The following is a 16,184-nucleotide window of genomic DNA, read 5'->3' as shown; positions in this document are numbered from 1 at the left end:
GAATTTTTAATACAAAAATGTTGAAATATGTAAATGCAATTTTTTCCATAGGAGTTTTACAGGAATCACAAACACTTGCATTTCCTATCATAAGTAAGAACGTATTTTATGACAAACCTGAAGACTACAACATTTTACAAGATTCTCCATAAGAATAACATGGGAATTTTAAATTTACAATCTTTGGAATTTTCTCCGTAACTAATGATCGAACAAAAACACTTTGATATACTAAATCATTTGTTTTTTTAAGCTCTATGGTCTAGAGGAAATTAGGAAATTTTGAGTCAAAAATGAAAAAAGTGTACCAAGGGTTTAGGAATGATTGTTCTTATAAACAACTGCTACAGTTTTGCGTTCTAGGAGCTGGTGGTCCCCGGTCAACATCAGGAATACTGACCATCACGTTGCCTCCGACTGAAACAGGGGTTATTTTTCCCCCGTGTTCATTAAATTTTTTTCTGTCTTGATTTTTACGGAAGTTTTCCCGTTTTGTATCAATAGCAGATTGTCTTGAGCAAAAAGTGCTCCTGGTAGGTCTAAACTGCTCTCTTTTTAAGTCTTCATTTTTGATCTCCTGTGAGAACTAGAATTCGGTGTTTGCGCAAAGTAGAAATACCCACAACAAGACATGGGCTGTCCCTTATGCTCACATCGTATTGTGGGCATTTTGGGTTTTCTCAATCGCCGAATAACGTTTCAACTTCGGCACTTGAGTAAATCAAATTGAGTAGCTTACCCACAACGCAGTCTGGGCATTTCACTTTGGCTAATGTCCGAATAAAATGCTCATTCCGCGACGTCGGTATTTCACCCTGTCCACATCGCGGAGTGGGTCAACATTTCAATTATTGTCCGAATTCGGAGTTTGAGTGTAGCATATACACCACCAGGAACGTTTCTGTCCCATTCCCATTCTTGAACCCTTTCGGGGCCCCACCCCAGTGGCTCTGGAGCTTCCCATGGTTACCTTATGGGTATTCATATTTGAAAAGAATAAAAGAATATTGACAGCTGTTTCAAATAAACCAAAAAGTTAGGTTCTATGGCTACGTCCAAATTCACCAACATTTTTGGGGTCGTTTCTAATGTCCAAATTCACCAACTTTCTACCTGGAGCAGGCACGATATTTCTCCCGGCGGGCGGGGAAGGAATTATTCCGAATAGTTTGCCCTCGCCTGCTCCGTCTCGTCTCGGCGAGAGTGTACTGCTTAGCCCTAATAGTACTGTTTAAGCTGTGATTGTTTCAGGCAGCTGTTAGGTTAGGTTAGGTTAGGTTAGGTTTGGTTAGATTAGGTTAGGTTAAGTTAGGTTAGGTTAGGTTACGTTACAGTACACTCTCGCCGAGACGAGACAGAGCAGGCGATGGCAAACTATTCGGAGGGAATTCCTTCCCCGCCCGCCGGGAGAAATATCGTACCTGCTAAAGGTAGAAAGTTGGTGAATTTGGACATTAGAAACGACCCCAAAAATGTTGGTGAATTTGGACCTGGCCACAAGCTGCTAGTAGGCTATAAAATAAACCTATTATCTTACTCCAATTTAAAAAATGTGAAAAGCTCTATTTCTGAAAAAAATTGCATAAAATGGACCTTAAACAAGCTTAATTTTTTGAATAATACAGTATTTAATGTTATGCATCAGCAATTCCAATTGTATTGTAATCTTGCCAATTTATAAACAAGGAAAATGGGTTCTATGAGAAAAGTAGTTAGCACATAAAATTTAATTTTCGCATCTTAGTTTTCTTTACATCCATTCTTTAAGGCTAGATTATAATGGTAAACAAGATGAAGATTTAGAGACAGAAAGGAAATAAAAAACAATAGACTATGTAACCAAGTTTTTATAAGTTTTGCTACAAACATCAAAGTGGATCTGAGGTTGAACCAAGCGTGATGCTAAAAATGTAAGAAAATTTAATAGGCTATAAAATAAAAAGCAAAACGTTTAGTTGCAGCCTGCAGATCCATACAGTACAAAATTACAGGTCGATTCTGATGTTATATAGGCTTTACATTGAACTCTACAAATTAACAAACTGTGCAGTTACTCTAGATGACTTAGATACAATGGGAAGGAACAGAATCTTATATTCTTCATCAGTTCTATGTAAATTATGATATATTTTATTCAGATAACTAAACAAAAGTTTTGCTAAAAAATACTTAAAATGTTTGTTATAAGTTTCAATAATAAAATGTTTAAAATTTGTCCTATATATATATATGCATGAGATATGAGTAAGAGTACAGCAACCAGAATGGATTATCTAGATTTCAACCGAAATCGGCAAGTTTTTCTAACTGTGATCAAACTAGAAACAGCTGTTAACTTGTCAGGCATAGTCTTAACTGTCAATCAGATGTTTCAGCTAGAAAATTAAATAAAACAAACATTCAATTTACAGTCAAAACTGCGCTGTGGATGAGACACTTAACCTCTGTGCCCAGTTTCATCACAGTTAGAAAAGACCCCTGAATGGATTAAATCCGAGATTCAACTGAATTTACGCTTGGTGGAATTTAAATCAACTTCACACAACACTATCATTCTTACGCACATCATAGAAAAAACAGAACATTTAAAAACATCTAATTGATGAAGGAAATAATCCGACTTAAAAATTATTTTAAAATAAGTAAAAGCTGAACGCATATACAAGTATTTTGTACCAAAACACTATTTTACAAAAGAATATAAACTATCAGATCACTGTTTGTCAACTAAGGAAATGAGAAGATAAACAAAGACACAAATCTAAGGCTCCACATTGCATACCGGTACATTCTGATATTGGCATCAGTCGACTCGAAACTAACTCTACCTTACATGGTCACATACAATTTAAATCATTAAAAGCATGCTTTACTCCTAGTCAATCAAATAATTAGTACCTATTACGCATATTCGCAAGGAGTAAATGTTCCATACAAACTTATTTACAACAGTTAGTAGGTCCAGTGTTCATAATATACAGCCAAGGCAGAATTCGCTTCATCTACAAACTGACAAATTAATGCGGTTTACAATTAAAATTAACAGTTGTATTGCTCTGAGGCTTTGGTCAATAATTCAAAAACTCTATCGGGTTTACAAAACACCCATTAAGTACAGTTAAATTAAAAATATAAAATTTCAAACAGTCTGAATAAGCCGTACGTACAATAGGTGATGATTTTAGCTAATGGTCTCAAACCATAGACATACATCGAAACGATATCAAAATTTCCAATATACAACATAATCTAAAACATTTAAATATCTCAAAATTTGTGCCAACACATATAAGAGTATCGATGATCGTTAGCAACACAAATGAGAAGTCTTGCGATAAATGAATCTGTGCATTAAACCAAGAAACGTAACAACTAAAGAAATTTACAGCTCCTATTTAGTTTTCCACAAAAACACCTTTGTAATCGAGGTACTAAAGTCTCTCACACGACAGAAGATCTCTCGGTGCGGATAAATGCAGGGGAAGCTCCAGAACGGAAGCCGTAGTTACGCTCGCACATACACTCGTGTCCCTAGCGCTACTGTAGAAAATATCCTCCCGAGCGCACATCACATACATCACATTTACACAAATTTAAAAAATGAGTTTATCGCGCTTGAGAAGTGTCACTGTCACAGAGGTAGTCTATTGTCATGGGGGGTGGGATTGTTATCTGCGATCGCGATACAGCAAGTAGACAATCATCGCCTGAGGTAGGTTCAGCGTTTGTATCCTCTCCTCCAGATTGTGTTTGCCGATCCGTTGTCTGATTACTCTTCTGCACAAATCCATCAGTGGCAGCGGCTCGGCTGTAACATAACAACACAACAATGTAATACTGAAGCACTTTCCATTCATCTGACTTATATATTATAAAGCTAATAAGGATTACAAACTTTTTAGAAAACAAAAAAGAGAAAAAAATATTAGTTTCTTGATAAAAAGAGGCACGAACCTCAATTATTGAAGGGTTGTATTCAATCATATTTCAAATATTGATTATGCATCAGCTGTTATGTTGTTATTTATACTTTGTTTGCTTAACCTTTTGCTTTGTTATATGATTATATGCCTATGACTAAGTTGATTTGATTTTGATTCTCATTATAGATGTTTACATAAGGTACGATAGAGTCATTAGTAAGTTTTGATTCTGCCAAACAGTTTAATGCAAATACACAAGAGATTTTCATTGATATAAGCAATAAGTACAATTGATATTTGCATGGAAAGTGAGTAACCGGTGTTTACAGTAGATTTGAGACCTAGATTACTCTATTAAGTAATTTTGCCCTGTTGCAAAGCACGGGCAGAACAACTAGTATGTTTTACTGTTAGCAAGAACCAACAAGGTTTTTTTTGCATAAGTGGATGATTACCACTTAATGAATCTTCATTAGAGGAGAGAAAAATTCTTGTATCTCCTTTTTTGAGGGATTGCAATGAGCTTAAGTTTGTTTTGAAAAAAAATCCCGTGCTTCGCAAAAAGACGATGACACAGAAGGGCCAATGTTTGTATTAAAAAAAAAATTCTTAAGAAAATAGTATTGATTTTTTGTAGGTTAGGGTACAGTAATTTTACATCAACGAGGACGACACTGAATCTTAGCGATTTTATTATTCTACAGTTAAAATTGCATTGTTGTCCCTTTATCATAACAAGTTACTTCTCCAACATGTCAACGGTTTTCCTTCTTAAAATTTGTTTTTAGCAACTGCTGAGGTAAATTTTAAACTTAAACATACATTCATCACAATTAATATGTTTTAAGAACTCGCTATTCAAATTAGTGATGGGCGATACGGACGCGTATCGCGATACAGCGATACGATACGTATCGGAAAAAAATATCGTATCGCCGTATCGAATCGGGCGTCTGTATCGCGATACGCGAATCGTATCGTCAAAAATATCGAAAAACGATACGTATCGTATCGTTTCCTCCCCCCCCTCCCCTACCTAACCTAGAAACGGCAAATTTATTAAGTACCTGGGGACCGAGCTTTGCCCGGGGAAATTCATTAGTTTGCTTTGAAAACACTAAACAGTCTTAAGTTTAGTATTTCAGATACATTAATCCATTCCCACACTACTCCACACTGCTCGCCTTTACTACTTCCTTCACAACTCCCTACGTCTTGGACCTGTTTCCCTTTCCTTCCCATATAGCATTTTAGGATTGCAGATACATGATACATTAATGTAATGCAATTGCCACAGACAGTTGACAGTTCCCACACACTGCACTGCTCTGCTAGGCTAGATAGAACGCTAGTGGAATGGAAATGGACTGCAGACTGGACTGGGATGGGACACGACCGCGTAGGCGGCCGTGCATGGGACTGGTACATTATCAAGTAAAAACCAAAAATATAGACGCTAGATAGAACGCTAGTGAAATGGACTGGAGGAGACTGGACTGGGATGGGACTGGTACATTATCAAGTAAAAACAAAAAATTATAGACAACACAAACTCCTATTTCAAACTACACATCCACAGAGTACAGATTTTGCAGTTTGCTCGGCATGTGCAAAAAAAGCTTAAAAATATCGTTTTGACATGAATCGTATCGCTCTATGTGCCGATATAAGTTCAAATATCGTTTTAGGCGATACGATACGTATCGTTTTTCAAATATCGTATCGAGATATCGTATCGTCCCTCGCGTATCGCGATATTCCGATACGATACGATACGTATCGCACATCACTAATTCAAATTGCACATCAAAGAAGGGAAACAACTCAAATAACAACATTAAGAATGAGTTCCCCCCAATAAAACTGTTTAAATAGTTTAGGTTAAAATATAATATTATTGTTCTTTTTCTGTTCAGTTATTTCTTCAATGTCAATATGTTTTTTCTCTCAGTAAGGTTATGTTATAACTTTGCGAGTCTGATGTTGAGCCTATTGTACTGTGATGTAATTAATGGCTGAATAAACAACTATTATGACAATTCAATAGAAAAAAAAACATATGCTTGAAACAACATTACCAGTACTTGTGGTAATTGTGGGGATTCAACTTTACACACACAGTATAGTAAAAGATAGAAACACTTACGATCCAATCCACCGATGTATCTCATGGTGATTTCACAATGGCCCCAGACCGCACTGACGATAGGATACAACTTCCTGCCCTTCAGTCCTCTAAACGCTACCCCTAGGTACTGCCCGTCCACTACAAACGACAAAGTACCCTCGTCCATATCTAATACAACTGAAAACAAAGAAAAATGTTGATTAGCGATTGTAAAGCATCACACATTAATAGCTCACAAAGTTTACCTTGGGAAATCTTAATTGATATCTCGGATTATTTGTAAAAGGTGTGGAAAAACTATATTTTTCATAGAACCATCAATTTAAAAGTTCATAATTGTGCTTCTTATTTTTCCAAAATGAAATTTTTGCAAGCAGATCACTCCTTAGCTTGTTCAATACATAAATCCTGCAAAATATTTATTTGCTAACATTATCTCACTTGGTCACAAATTATGTGTCACAGTTCACTTAAAAAATATCAGGGAAAAGTCAAATACTATAGGCCTACTGAAAATGTCAGGTTTTTGAACAATTGAGTGTCTTGAACTTTTAGACATTTTATTATAAAGTGATTATTCAATTTTTCTTACTTAGCAACTAAGATACTTTAGGGCAGATTTTCTCAAAGTGTGGTCAGCAAGCAATTTTTTGGGGGTCCGCAAAAAAACATTTTAATCAAATTTATTTTTATAAATTATACCAAAAGTGCCTGACAACTAACTATGGGGGTCCTAGAGTAGGTGAAGTTTAAGCCCTGCTTTAGGGTAGTAAGACATGTAATGTATTGACTATTAAAAAACAATGAGTAAACTTACATCATAGTCTGAAACTTAACTACTGTACAAGGCATACACTTTTTACTTACCGAGAAACTTATCTGGAACTAAAAACGTTTCATCAGGTTTTAGTAGCGCAGGATATGTCACTCCAGCGTTGTTTTTTGAATCGTGATATAACTTGTTTCTCCCTAAATCCCAGCCCCACGACTGGTCGTTACTGCCAACTAAACTCTGAAAGGGAAATAAAACAGTTAGGCTTTAAGATTCAACAATCGCACTTAAACACATTCAATGACTAACAAAAATCATTCACAATCCAACATCTCAGGGCACTTATATGAGCTCTCTTCAAGTATTCTTCTAATTTCTATAAAAAGAAAGTTGGTATTTGTTAATATGAACCTGAATTTGGATAATAGTTTATCTGGGTAGTATTATGGGTTGGGATTGTCAAATGAAAAAATTGAAATTACAACCAGTCAAAATGCTGTGTTACTTTATTTTGTGGGATCCACAGTAAAGTACAGTAGACTCCATCTTATCCAGACACCTTTTAACCGGACAATTTTTATCAGCACATTGGTTTAACCAGACTAGATCGGCAGGAAGTGGGCAGTACTGAAATGACTGTTCTCGTGGGAAAGATTTGACAATAATAGAGTTTAGAACAATTACGTGTGCACATAGCAAAATGTGTCATGACTGTCTTGTCTAACAAATTGAAGCAGACACTACAAAATCAACACAACAAACTAATGATGGTTTAAAATGTTGAAATACATAGGGCACAAAAAATTGAACTTCAGTATACTATATTTATGGTTGTATTTGACAAATAAATGTTATTCTAGAGTCTCAATGATGAAGCTATATGCTTTGAAATGAATACGAGAAGACAGAAAAGGTTAGCGACGTACCTGATAGCCGACACTGTGTAGCGGTGCGTCCGTAGTCGCTACCCCCACCACCGCATGTGTGCCTCTCTGTCTGGTAGACCAAAGCACTTCCCACACATGTAGCCCTTTGCTAAACCCCATCTTGCCTCTGATACAGTCTGTGCTCTGGGCTACCGGATGTCTGTGGAATGTGAGTTTGTCGTCTTCCTGCAAACAATACACGCAACTTCACCAAAATGTTTCTTACTTCAAAAATAATCTACAACTGAGGATTTTCCTTAGCAGACTTACCTGAGTCGGTAAAATCTTCAGCATACAAACATATAACACTACTCAAACAAATTGGAAAACTTTTGTACCTAGCCTAAGAAATGTTTATGATGCAAAAGTGAACTCTCTCCTTTTCAGGCAAGCCTGATGCCCTATCTGTGAAACCTAAGAGTTTGTGCTTTATATTACATCCATGATCGATCTGATTAGGCTATGTAAAAAAATCCACAATTTAGACGGGTTGTTATTGGATCACTTAATTATAGAATTGGTTGATTAGTTACAAATTGCAATAGCACATTCTATCCTTTTTATTTACTAAAAAGTCATAAATTATTTGATCAAGACTTAGACAAATAATTTTACCCTGAGATAAGAGAGAAATTTCTAGTCAATATCTAAAGAGCTCAAGCAATTATGGACATATTAAAAAAAATTAAATAAAAAAAAAAAATTATGGACATGGATAGCACATAAAAACAGGCATAGATTTTACAAGAGGTACCCTATGATCCAAGATTCTTAGTCATGCTTGGATAATATTGCAATTGAAACCACCAAGCGTGAAATACAAACTACAATTCTGTATTACTTCCTTAGTAATGGTCATTTTATGGAAAAGTGCCATCGTGGAGAAGTAAATATTACTGTATGTCCATGTTGACACTATGCAACTGATAGGCTACATAGTAACACTGGGACAAAAGATCTCATAAATTTTGCCAAGCACCTCTTTGACTACTGTATGCAAAAAACCTACTACACTGTAGGACAATAAATCGATGGCTTTTTCAGCCAGCTGCCAAACATAATTCAATAAATATTTATCATAAAGTTTACAATTACGCAATGAGATATCTCCTTCACTAAGCCATTGTGGTCTGGGGAATCAAACTGTCTGTTGGTAGATCGCAAGGCTTCGGTGCCCGAGGTCCTGGGTTCAAATCCCGCCAATCACCAATGGATTTTATCCTCTAGGTAAAGTATGACATATAATTTTAAAAAAGTTAAAAAAAGCCATTGCGGTCCAGCTTTGTTCACGTTGAAAGACTAAAAAATCCACCAGGCTGAGCTATCAAAGAACAATCAATGACATTGACCATTTCTTAAAATGCCAATCCAGAACACCCAGAGTCCACTTTCAAACCATCAAAAAGTTCCCGACTTGTCTGACATTCAAACTGGCAACCTTTTGATTGTCTGGAAAGCTCTCAAACCACCCAAGGAACCAATTAAATTCTTATGTCTTACTTGAACTAAGTAGTAACAAAGTAAAATTTTCAAATTACCTTAACAAATATATTGAGAGATCTATCGTCTGCGTTCCACGCATGTTTGGCTTGTGTGTCCCGACTCGCGGGTGGCATATCAAGCAGTATGTCGAGTCGCGCGGGCCTCGCAAAGTCTTGCGCCAGCTCACGGGGAATCACTGGCTTGTACGGCTGAGGGCTTTCTCTGTTTACTGTCTTCACTCCATCTGTAAACACGTTCAGAGACTGTAGTTAAAATACAATGCAAGTCTAAAACATTCTGACTTTACAAGGAGTTGTCTTATAAACCAATGGATTAAGGATGAAGGATCATTTTAAAGAGACTACAGAAGAAGGAAAGTTGACTTTTTTTCTAAAACAGCTCCGTTTTATATGTGAGATGTTGATAGTTATTTATCTAATCGAATCGTATTTATCCATCCAAATTGCGCATACATACATGAATAGTCAGTTTGCAGAACACAAACAAGTCCATTTAGACGCTTTTAATACAAAAGGGTGTAAGTACTTATAATATGATATGTACTTTCCCCCATTAGTCTTGCAAACCACGATTTGTTGTGCCCACTGAGAAGACATAAAGTGCACAAACCAATGTTTTAAAATTCATAAGTAAGATGGGATGAATGAGATTGAGGAGTATTGAGGAGGTAACCAATATCTATGTACGCAAAAGATTTACATTCTTTTTTCAAAGCCTGTAATCTTAACTGTCAAGTTGAGTACTGGAAGAATCATGCTCGCTAATACTGTACTAAAGTAATTTTTGTATAAATATTATTTCTTTTACAATAACACTCTTATGTAAGTAGGTTAACTAATCAAGTTAGGGTTCTAATTTGTAGTATTTTTAAGAGCTTATACTTATCTTGCCACAAAACATCAATTTTCCTCAACAAAATAATATACGTACTATTCCAACTATTTATTTAGGGTCTGGCGTATAAGCTATTTCGGCAAATAAAATATTATCCTGACATTAGCAAACAAGCTTTGACAATAGATAAAAGTAGATATCTCATTCTCTGTTCAGTTCTTAAAATAGAAACGGAGTTGAATTGGGTCACTGACAGCTAGTTATCGATATCTATATTACTATTTTCTGTTACGCAAACCTTTTAGTCTCCTTAGGTTGGTTAAAAAAGTTTGTGTACTCGACCGAGATCAATAATTGATATGAGCGCATTCTGTGGCTCATCTAGAAGCTATACAACTTACTAGAGATCTTCTGGCCCATGTTCATGCCCCGGCCGCTGCGTGTGCGCCGGTGCTCCAGGTACGAAGCTGTCTTGTTTGGCAGAACTGAAGCTTTGTAGTTGTGTCTTCTCAACTCTCGTAGCTCCCGGCCGGAGACTGTTACGCGGCTACTGCTCACGCCTCCGCTACTCTTGTACCTGCGCAACAAAACACAACAGATTAGTCAACGAGATAAGCTGATCTTAGAAATAAAATCTTATTGTATTTTTTAATTGGTTGAAAGTTTGGAAATTAAAAGAATTTCCTGATTTTCATATCACAGGCAAAAGGATGCAGTGGAGGCTGAAGATGTTGGTTGGCAAACTTTGGAGGAGAATAAAATAGGTGTATCAGATGATCTATATTGGTCTAGGCTGAGGAAGGAGAAGACAATTATAGACTGTGGAAAAACCAAAAGTGGAAGTGGGTGGTAGCATTCTTAAACAGCACACTGGCCAGCATTCGTTCAATAAGTTCCTCAACCCAAAGGACAAGTAGGTAAACAAGAAAGTAAAGTGTAAATAACATTTTACTAGTCGTTGTAGTTTATAGGCCCTAGTTAAGAAAATTTTATTCATATGTTTACTTCTGAATCTCTTAGATACATATCAGCTTTGCTGAGGAGATTCTAGACCTCAGCATGCCTAACATAGCCTACTTAACAAATAAGCTCTATATTATCAATAAATACTGGTTACATAAGAAACCGCAAGGAAAAATTGAATATGTCAATGCTAATGGGACCCTTAGGAGGATTTTTAAGCTTTGTTGAAAGCTTAAAAAGCTATGTCGAAGTAAAAAAAAACATGAATTAATATTTTTTTTATCTAATTGGGTCATTCTAGATGTTTGTCCATATAATTCCTCCGTGTGAGCTGGGCCTTACTGGTTGATTTACTAAGTTGCAGTAGCACCCTGTATAACGTTTGAGTTTCCCGTTAAAAGTCTTTGACCAAAGTATAATTGTTAGAAAAACATATTAGGTTCAAACGAACATCTGCAGAACACATTTACCAGGTATAAGACCAACAAAAGAATATTGCGAATATTTCTTGTTACAACAGATCCCAAGTAACTTATACAATTCCAACACAAGCCGAGAAAGGCGTACACCATTGAGCAACCAAAAAATTCACAATTAAAAATCACCAAGTCAATTCCTATTACCTGTTTTTGTACGAGCACGAAAAAGCCACTTTGGGAAACGGGCCGAGAGCACTTAGACACATTTTAAGCTTTGAGTCATCCATGTATGGTAAGGTACAACGTGATTCCGATGCACTTGAGACACCAAGTAAACTACACATTAAAAATATTGTCGGACAAAGGACTAACTCTAACCTAAGAAATAAGAACACACTTGAAACTATAATGGACGAAGTTTTCAACAATGCTAAACACTCGAATCACTGTCAGACACTCCGACCTTCACTAGACGACCGACCACTTCTGACTAACATAACAAGACTAGACAAGCGAACGTTCACTGCTGTGACTGACTGATACTGATCGACTGACTACTGACTAGAAACTGAAGAGCGAACTAGTCAAACGCCCCTTCCTGACTGGCAGGGTTGGAAACTTCCACTTCTTCTCTCTCACATCATCCCCACCCCTCGCAAAACCCGGTGATTGTTGTTGCCCTTTTTTCAAATAAAATTAAAATGTTATAATTTATATTTTTATACATATGTATTTTATTAATGTTGGAAACTTGAATTACAAAATATTTTCATCAGTTGTAACAGCGATTGTACTTCGTAAGACAAAATGTACAACATCGACATGGAAAATAACATATAAATGCTTTGTTTGTTTGCCTTATCAATTCATAACAAACAAAATAGATGGTGCATTTTGATCGTAGTGCATCAATTAGATGGAGTTCATCTAATTTTAACGAAACAGTGACACGTTAGTCCATATCTCTTTTTTTTATTAAAGACTCGAGGACATATTTACTTTACAGTACAAAATACAGGCCTACTCACTCTTCGCTCACTCTTTTTCACAAAGCCCAAGTTCAAAATAATTTGCATGAACATGTTCTTGTTATCATACTTGCTATCAAATTTATTTCCATCTCTGTTCAAACATGAACGAATTCGTGAATACAGAACTACATTTCAGCCATCACAAGTTTAACAAATGACAAAATTACCAAAATTAAACCATGACCATGATATGTTAAATGATTAGTGTGTTAGTTTACCACCAACGTAGCTGCGTACCACAACTGCTGAAGTATGAGTCATCCCTATATCGCCGTTGACTATCACATCCTGCGGAAACAGCCTGGGCATGCGTCACTCTGGTCAGACATAATGCATCTCATTAGAAATGCATTTCCTAATATTATCGGGAGATAAAATTTGAATAAGGTGATTATAGAGTTCCTGCTTATTGTGTGGAATTTGAGGGTGATCGTTTAACTCGATTTTAAGTACTAAAGCAAATTGCTGTACAACAAATACAATAATTAGTACGATTCGAACTAGTATAATGCTTAGTGTATGATTTGAATTTAAGTATATAGTAAGTAGTTTTGAATACGTCACTCGTTGACTGTTTACATAACAGGACTGGCTTCTTCAATACAGTTCAAATTACGTATAACCCTTAAACCTTGGTTGCAAATAACGTTGCATATTTTTACCTAAATATCTTACTTTGTCAATTGTGCTTTACTAAAACAATTTCAAATCTTTAGGCAGGTTTACAACTTTTGAACATCTGACAACGTAATTTATGAAGACGAGGCGACATATTTGACAGCACCATTTCACCGTAGGAACTGATTTTGAGAAATTGACACCAGGAGAAAGCCACTTTCCAAAATCACGCCTAAGACCCAATTCCCTTTCTTATGGCAGGGTGAACGTACCTACCGTAGAAAGTTCGCCCCTACAGCCCGAACCATCGGTCTAGCCTGGGCTAGGGCTACGACCGTTATACTAGAACGCTCTCAGGCACACAAAGCCCCATCTCTCGCCTGGCCAACTTACAATAAACGCCCTTGGACCTTTCAGAGGTTCAACGCTCCACATCGACAATATCAAACAGAAAAATGAAACGTTTACCCCTTTAACACTCACATGCTCGTTACTGTAGCGAGTTGCGCCAAATTATAAATAATCAACGCTCAGGATAATTTATGAGAGTATTCTCAGTCTTAATTCTGAACAACGATTGTACTGTATTTCCTTTTTGTGTACATCCACGATACAAAGTGTACTGTATCTCATTTTACCGAGCTAGGAGATACCACCGGTAGCCCTAAACGGGAGAATTGCGAGACGTTGACATTTGTACCAGGGGACATGGCGGGCCTATATTGTACTTAGTACATTTGAACTAGGGGATTGTACATACATAAAGCCATGAACCAATGAGCTGTTTCTCTATTTGGTACCAGCATAATAAGATCACAGCGTCTAGATCTTATAGCAGAGTTGCTGTGTCAGTGCTAACTCCAGTTTCTGTATATTTATAGCTCGGCTCTAAATTGATTTTCCCACAGAAATATAAACATCTCAATGTAAAATATCATGGATAAAAGAACTTTATAGGTAGTTATGATGAATTATAAGGGCAGATTGTATCCTGGCCTTCTAAGAGCAACATTTTTAACATTTGGCCAAGAAAATCCAAAGTATAACATTTCTTGAAGAAATGTAGATGGCCCACTTACCAAACACACAGTTACTCAAGAAAAAAGTATAGCTAGCACTTAGTTTCATTTAAAAATAATATATAGACCTACGAATTTTTTATAGTGACCTTGAATGGCGAAGAGTATTTACTTTCTCATTCGAACTTTTACCTAATCATTTGCCATTAAAACTCTTAGGAAATTGTCAAAATAATATAAATTCAAAGGATTTAAAAATCTGACCACCAACCAAGTGGGGAAGTACTGGTTTAGATCCCACATTTTCAGCGAATCATGAAATTTTCAGAAGGCACCAAACAAAAAGCAACCAACAAAGAGAATGTCCCAAAGAGAAGGACACCTGTCCTTGACCTGTTGTCAGCATCTCCAACGCGAACAGGTGAGACGACTAAACATTGTGATTTACCCCAGTTACATTAGACCTTGGGGGTTACAACGGTTGTTAACGTTATATTATAGTAGAGTTGTAGCATTGACTATATAACACTACGTTGTAGGCAGGTAAACACAAACTGCCGTTCCTTTTACCTCATTATAACCCAGAAACAACATCAAATTGTCACAATCCTAGAAATTTAATAGCTTCATCGTTGAGGTAGATTATAAACTGTGTCGACAGAAATTAGTAGTATAAACACACAGACCCAATCAGTACAATCATAACAATCATAACAAAACAAAATCATAACAATCATAATAATCATAGTAATCATAACAATCAGTAAAAATATAGGCCAGCCACCAAGAAACTCTTACGTATTGGATAAGTTTATCAACTTTCTATCAGAATAATAATTGTGAAGACTTAAAAAAATGGGAAATACACATTAACAAAAGCAACACATAATTTTCCTCAAGTAATTATTTTAATGTTAGATAACTCGCATATAATACTTCAGTCTTAAAATGTATTTGATGACCGGTGTGGCTGGTCAGAATACACCACCATTGTAACGTATTTTACACATATTTACTAATGTAAAATAATGTTAAAATTGTATAGTGTTTTGATTTATCAAACTATTTGTCAATGTTCTCAATGTGTAACCTAACAAAGACCTTTTTTAGTTGACATAACTAAATAATATCCAACTGACAAACGGAATATTGGTTCTAGAATCGCTTTGAATCGAACCAACGACCTCCATATTTGAAGACTATAACCAATCTGCTACACAAACAGCCATATTCGTATATATACTATCTCAAACTCAAGTACTAATCAAGAAGAAACACACAAGTCACACAATGTATACAACGGAGATGAACCGACTGGTACAGCAGGTCCAGTGTCAAGTGTCAAGGTCGCAGCTATTCTTATCGTTTAATCCCACATTCCATCGCGCGCCGACCATCTGTTCGCATACCAATACATTGTTGGCAATCGCTGCTGCTGCAATTCCACTGTATATTGCGATTGACCGGGTGCTTGTGCTCGGACTGATGTTTTACCCTGACTAATACTGTTTACGTGGCCGCTTCCAGCTTGAGTCATTTGCAAACATTGGAGACAAATAAACACCACACCCTTGACCTTGGGACACTGATAAGATGTTAACGTTTGGCGATGTAATACCGAGAAAGGGGTTGCTGACACTATGGTGACACTACTACCACAAAACATGTACGATTTACAAAACCGTGTTTTCTTCAAGGTGTTAAAATGTTTGCCAGACAATTTCCAAGAAACTATCAAAAGGCGACAAGAAACATAACCTATACAAGAATGAACAGACGGGTATAAAGTTGATTTCCGAATTCGATGGAATATTTGAATATGGTAGTAGACATGATGTATAGAGGGAGGCTAGACGCATCAGTTATAAGTGATGAGAAGCAGCGATGTCAGTTGATGAGACTGTCATTCAACTGACTGCTACACTGCTGCTGACATTGCTATTGCTGCTGCTGCTGATGATGTTATTGTTGCTGTTGATATTCCTATTGCTGCTGTTACTAATATTACTTTTGCTCTGCTGATGTTGCTATTGCTACTGTTGCTGATT

At 36.4% G+C, this 16,184-nt stretch overlaps 1 protein-coding gene across 6 annotated transcripts in view; it reads right to left on the bottom strand.

Annotated features, from left to right (window-relative positions):
- Positions 1–1,832: 1,832 nt before the first annotated feature.
- LOC128988723 (protein gustavus) overlaps positions 1,833–16,184 on the bottom strand; it is a 222,694-nt gene continuing 208,342 nt past the window's right edge. For 5 of the 6 annotated variants that reach the window (XM_054410311.1, XM_054410312.1, XM_054410307.1 and 2 more), the window contains 6 exons: positions 10,488–10,663; positions 9,288–9,475; positions 7,750–7,935; positions 6,919–7,063; positions 6,070–6,228; positions 1,833–3,808 (listed from right to left, as the gene is read on the bottom strand). In XM_054410311.1, the coding sequence (XP_054266286.1) occupies positions 3,669–3,808; positions 6,070–6,228; positions 6,919–7,063; positions 7,750–7,935; positions 9,288–9,475; positions 10,488–10,512 (843 nt within the window). In that variant the 5' untranslated portion in view covers positions 10,513–10,663 and the 3' untranslated portion in view covers positions 1,833–3,668. Of the gene's footprint in view, positions 3,809–6,069; positions 6,229–6,918; positions 7,064–7,749; positions 7,936–9,287; positions 9,476–10,487; positions 10,664–11,672; positions 11,961–16,184 lie in introns of those variants that run through there. The other variant, XM_054410308.1, reaches the window with a different exon arrangement.

The sequence above is a fragment of the Macrosteles quadrilineatus genome, unplaced genomic scaffold (assembly GCF_028750875.1).
Source record: "Macrosteles quadrilineatus isolate MER2022 unplaced genomic scaffold, UCM_ALF_1.0 Scaffold_3__2_contigs__length_128488019, whole genome shotgun sequence".
Classification (NCBI taxonomy): Eukaryota; Metazoa; Arthropoda; class Insecta; order Hemiptera; family Cicadellidae; genus Macrosteles; species Macrosteles quadrilineatus.
This window is presented reverse-complemented; position numbering and strand designations above follow the sequence as displayed.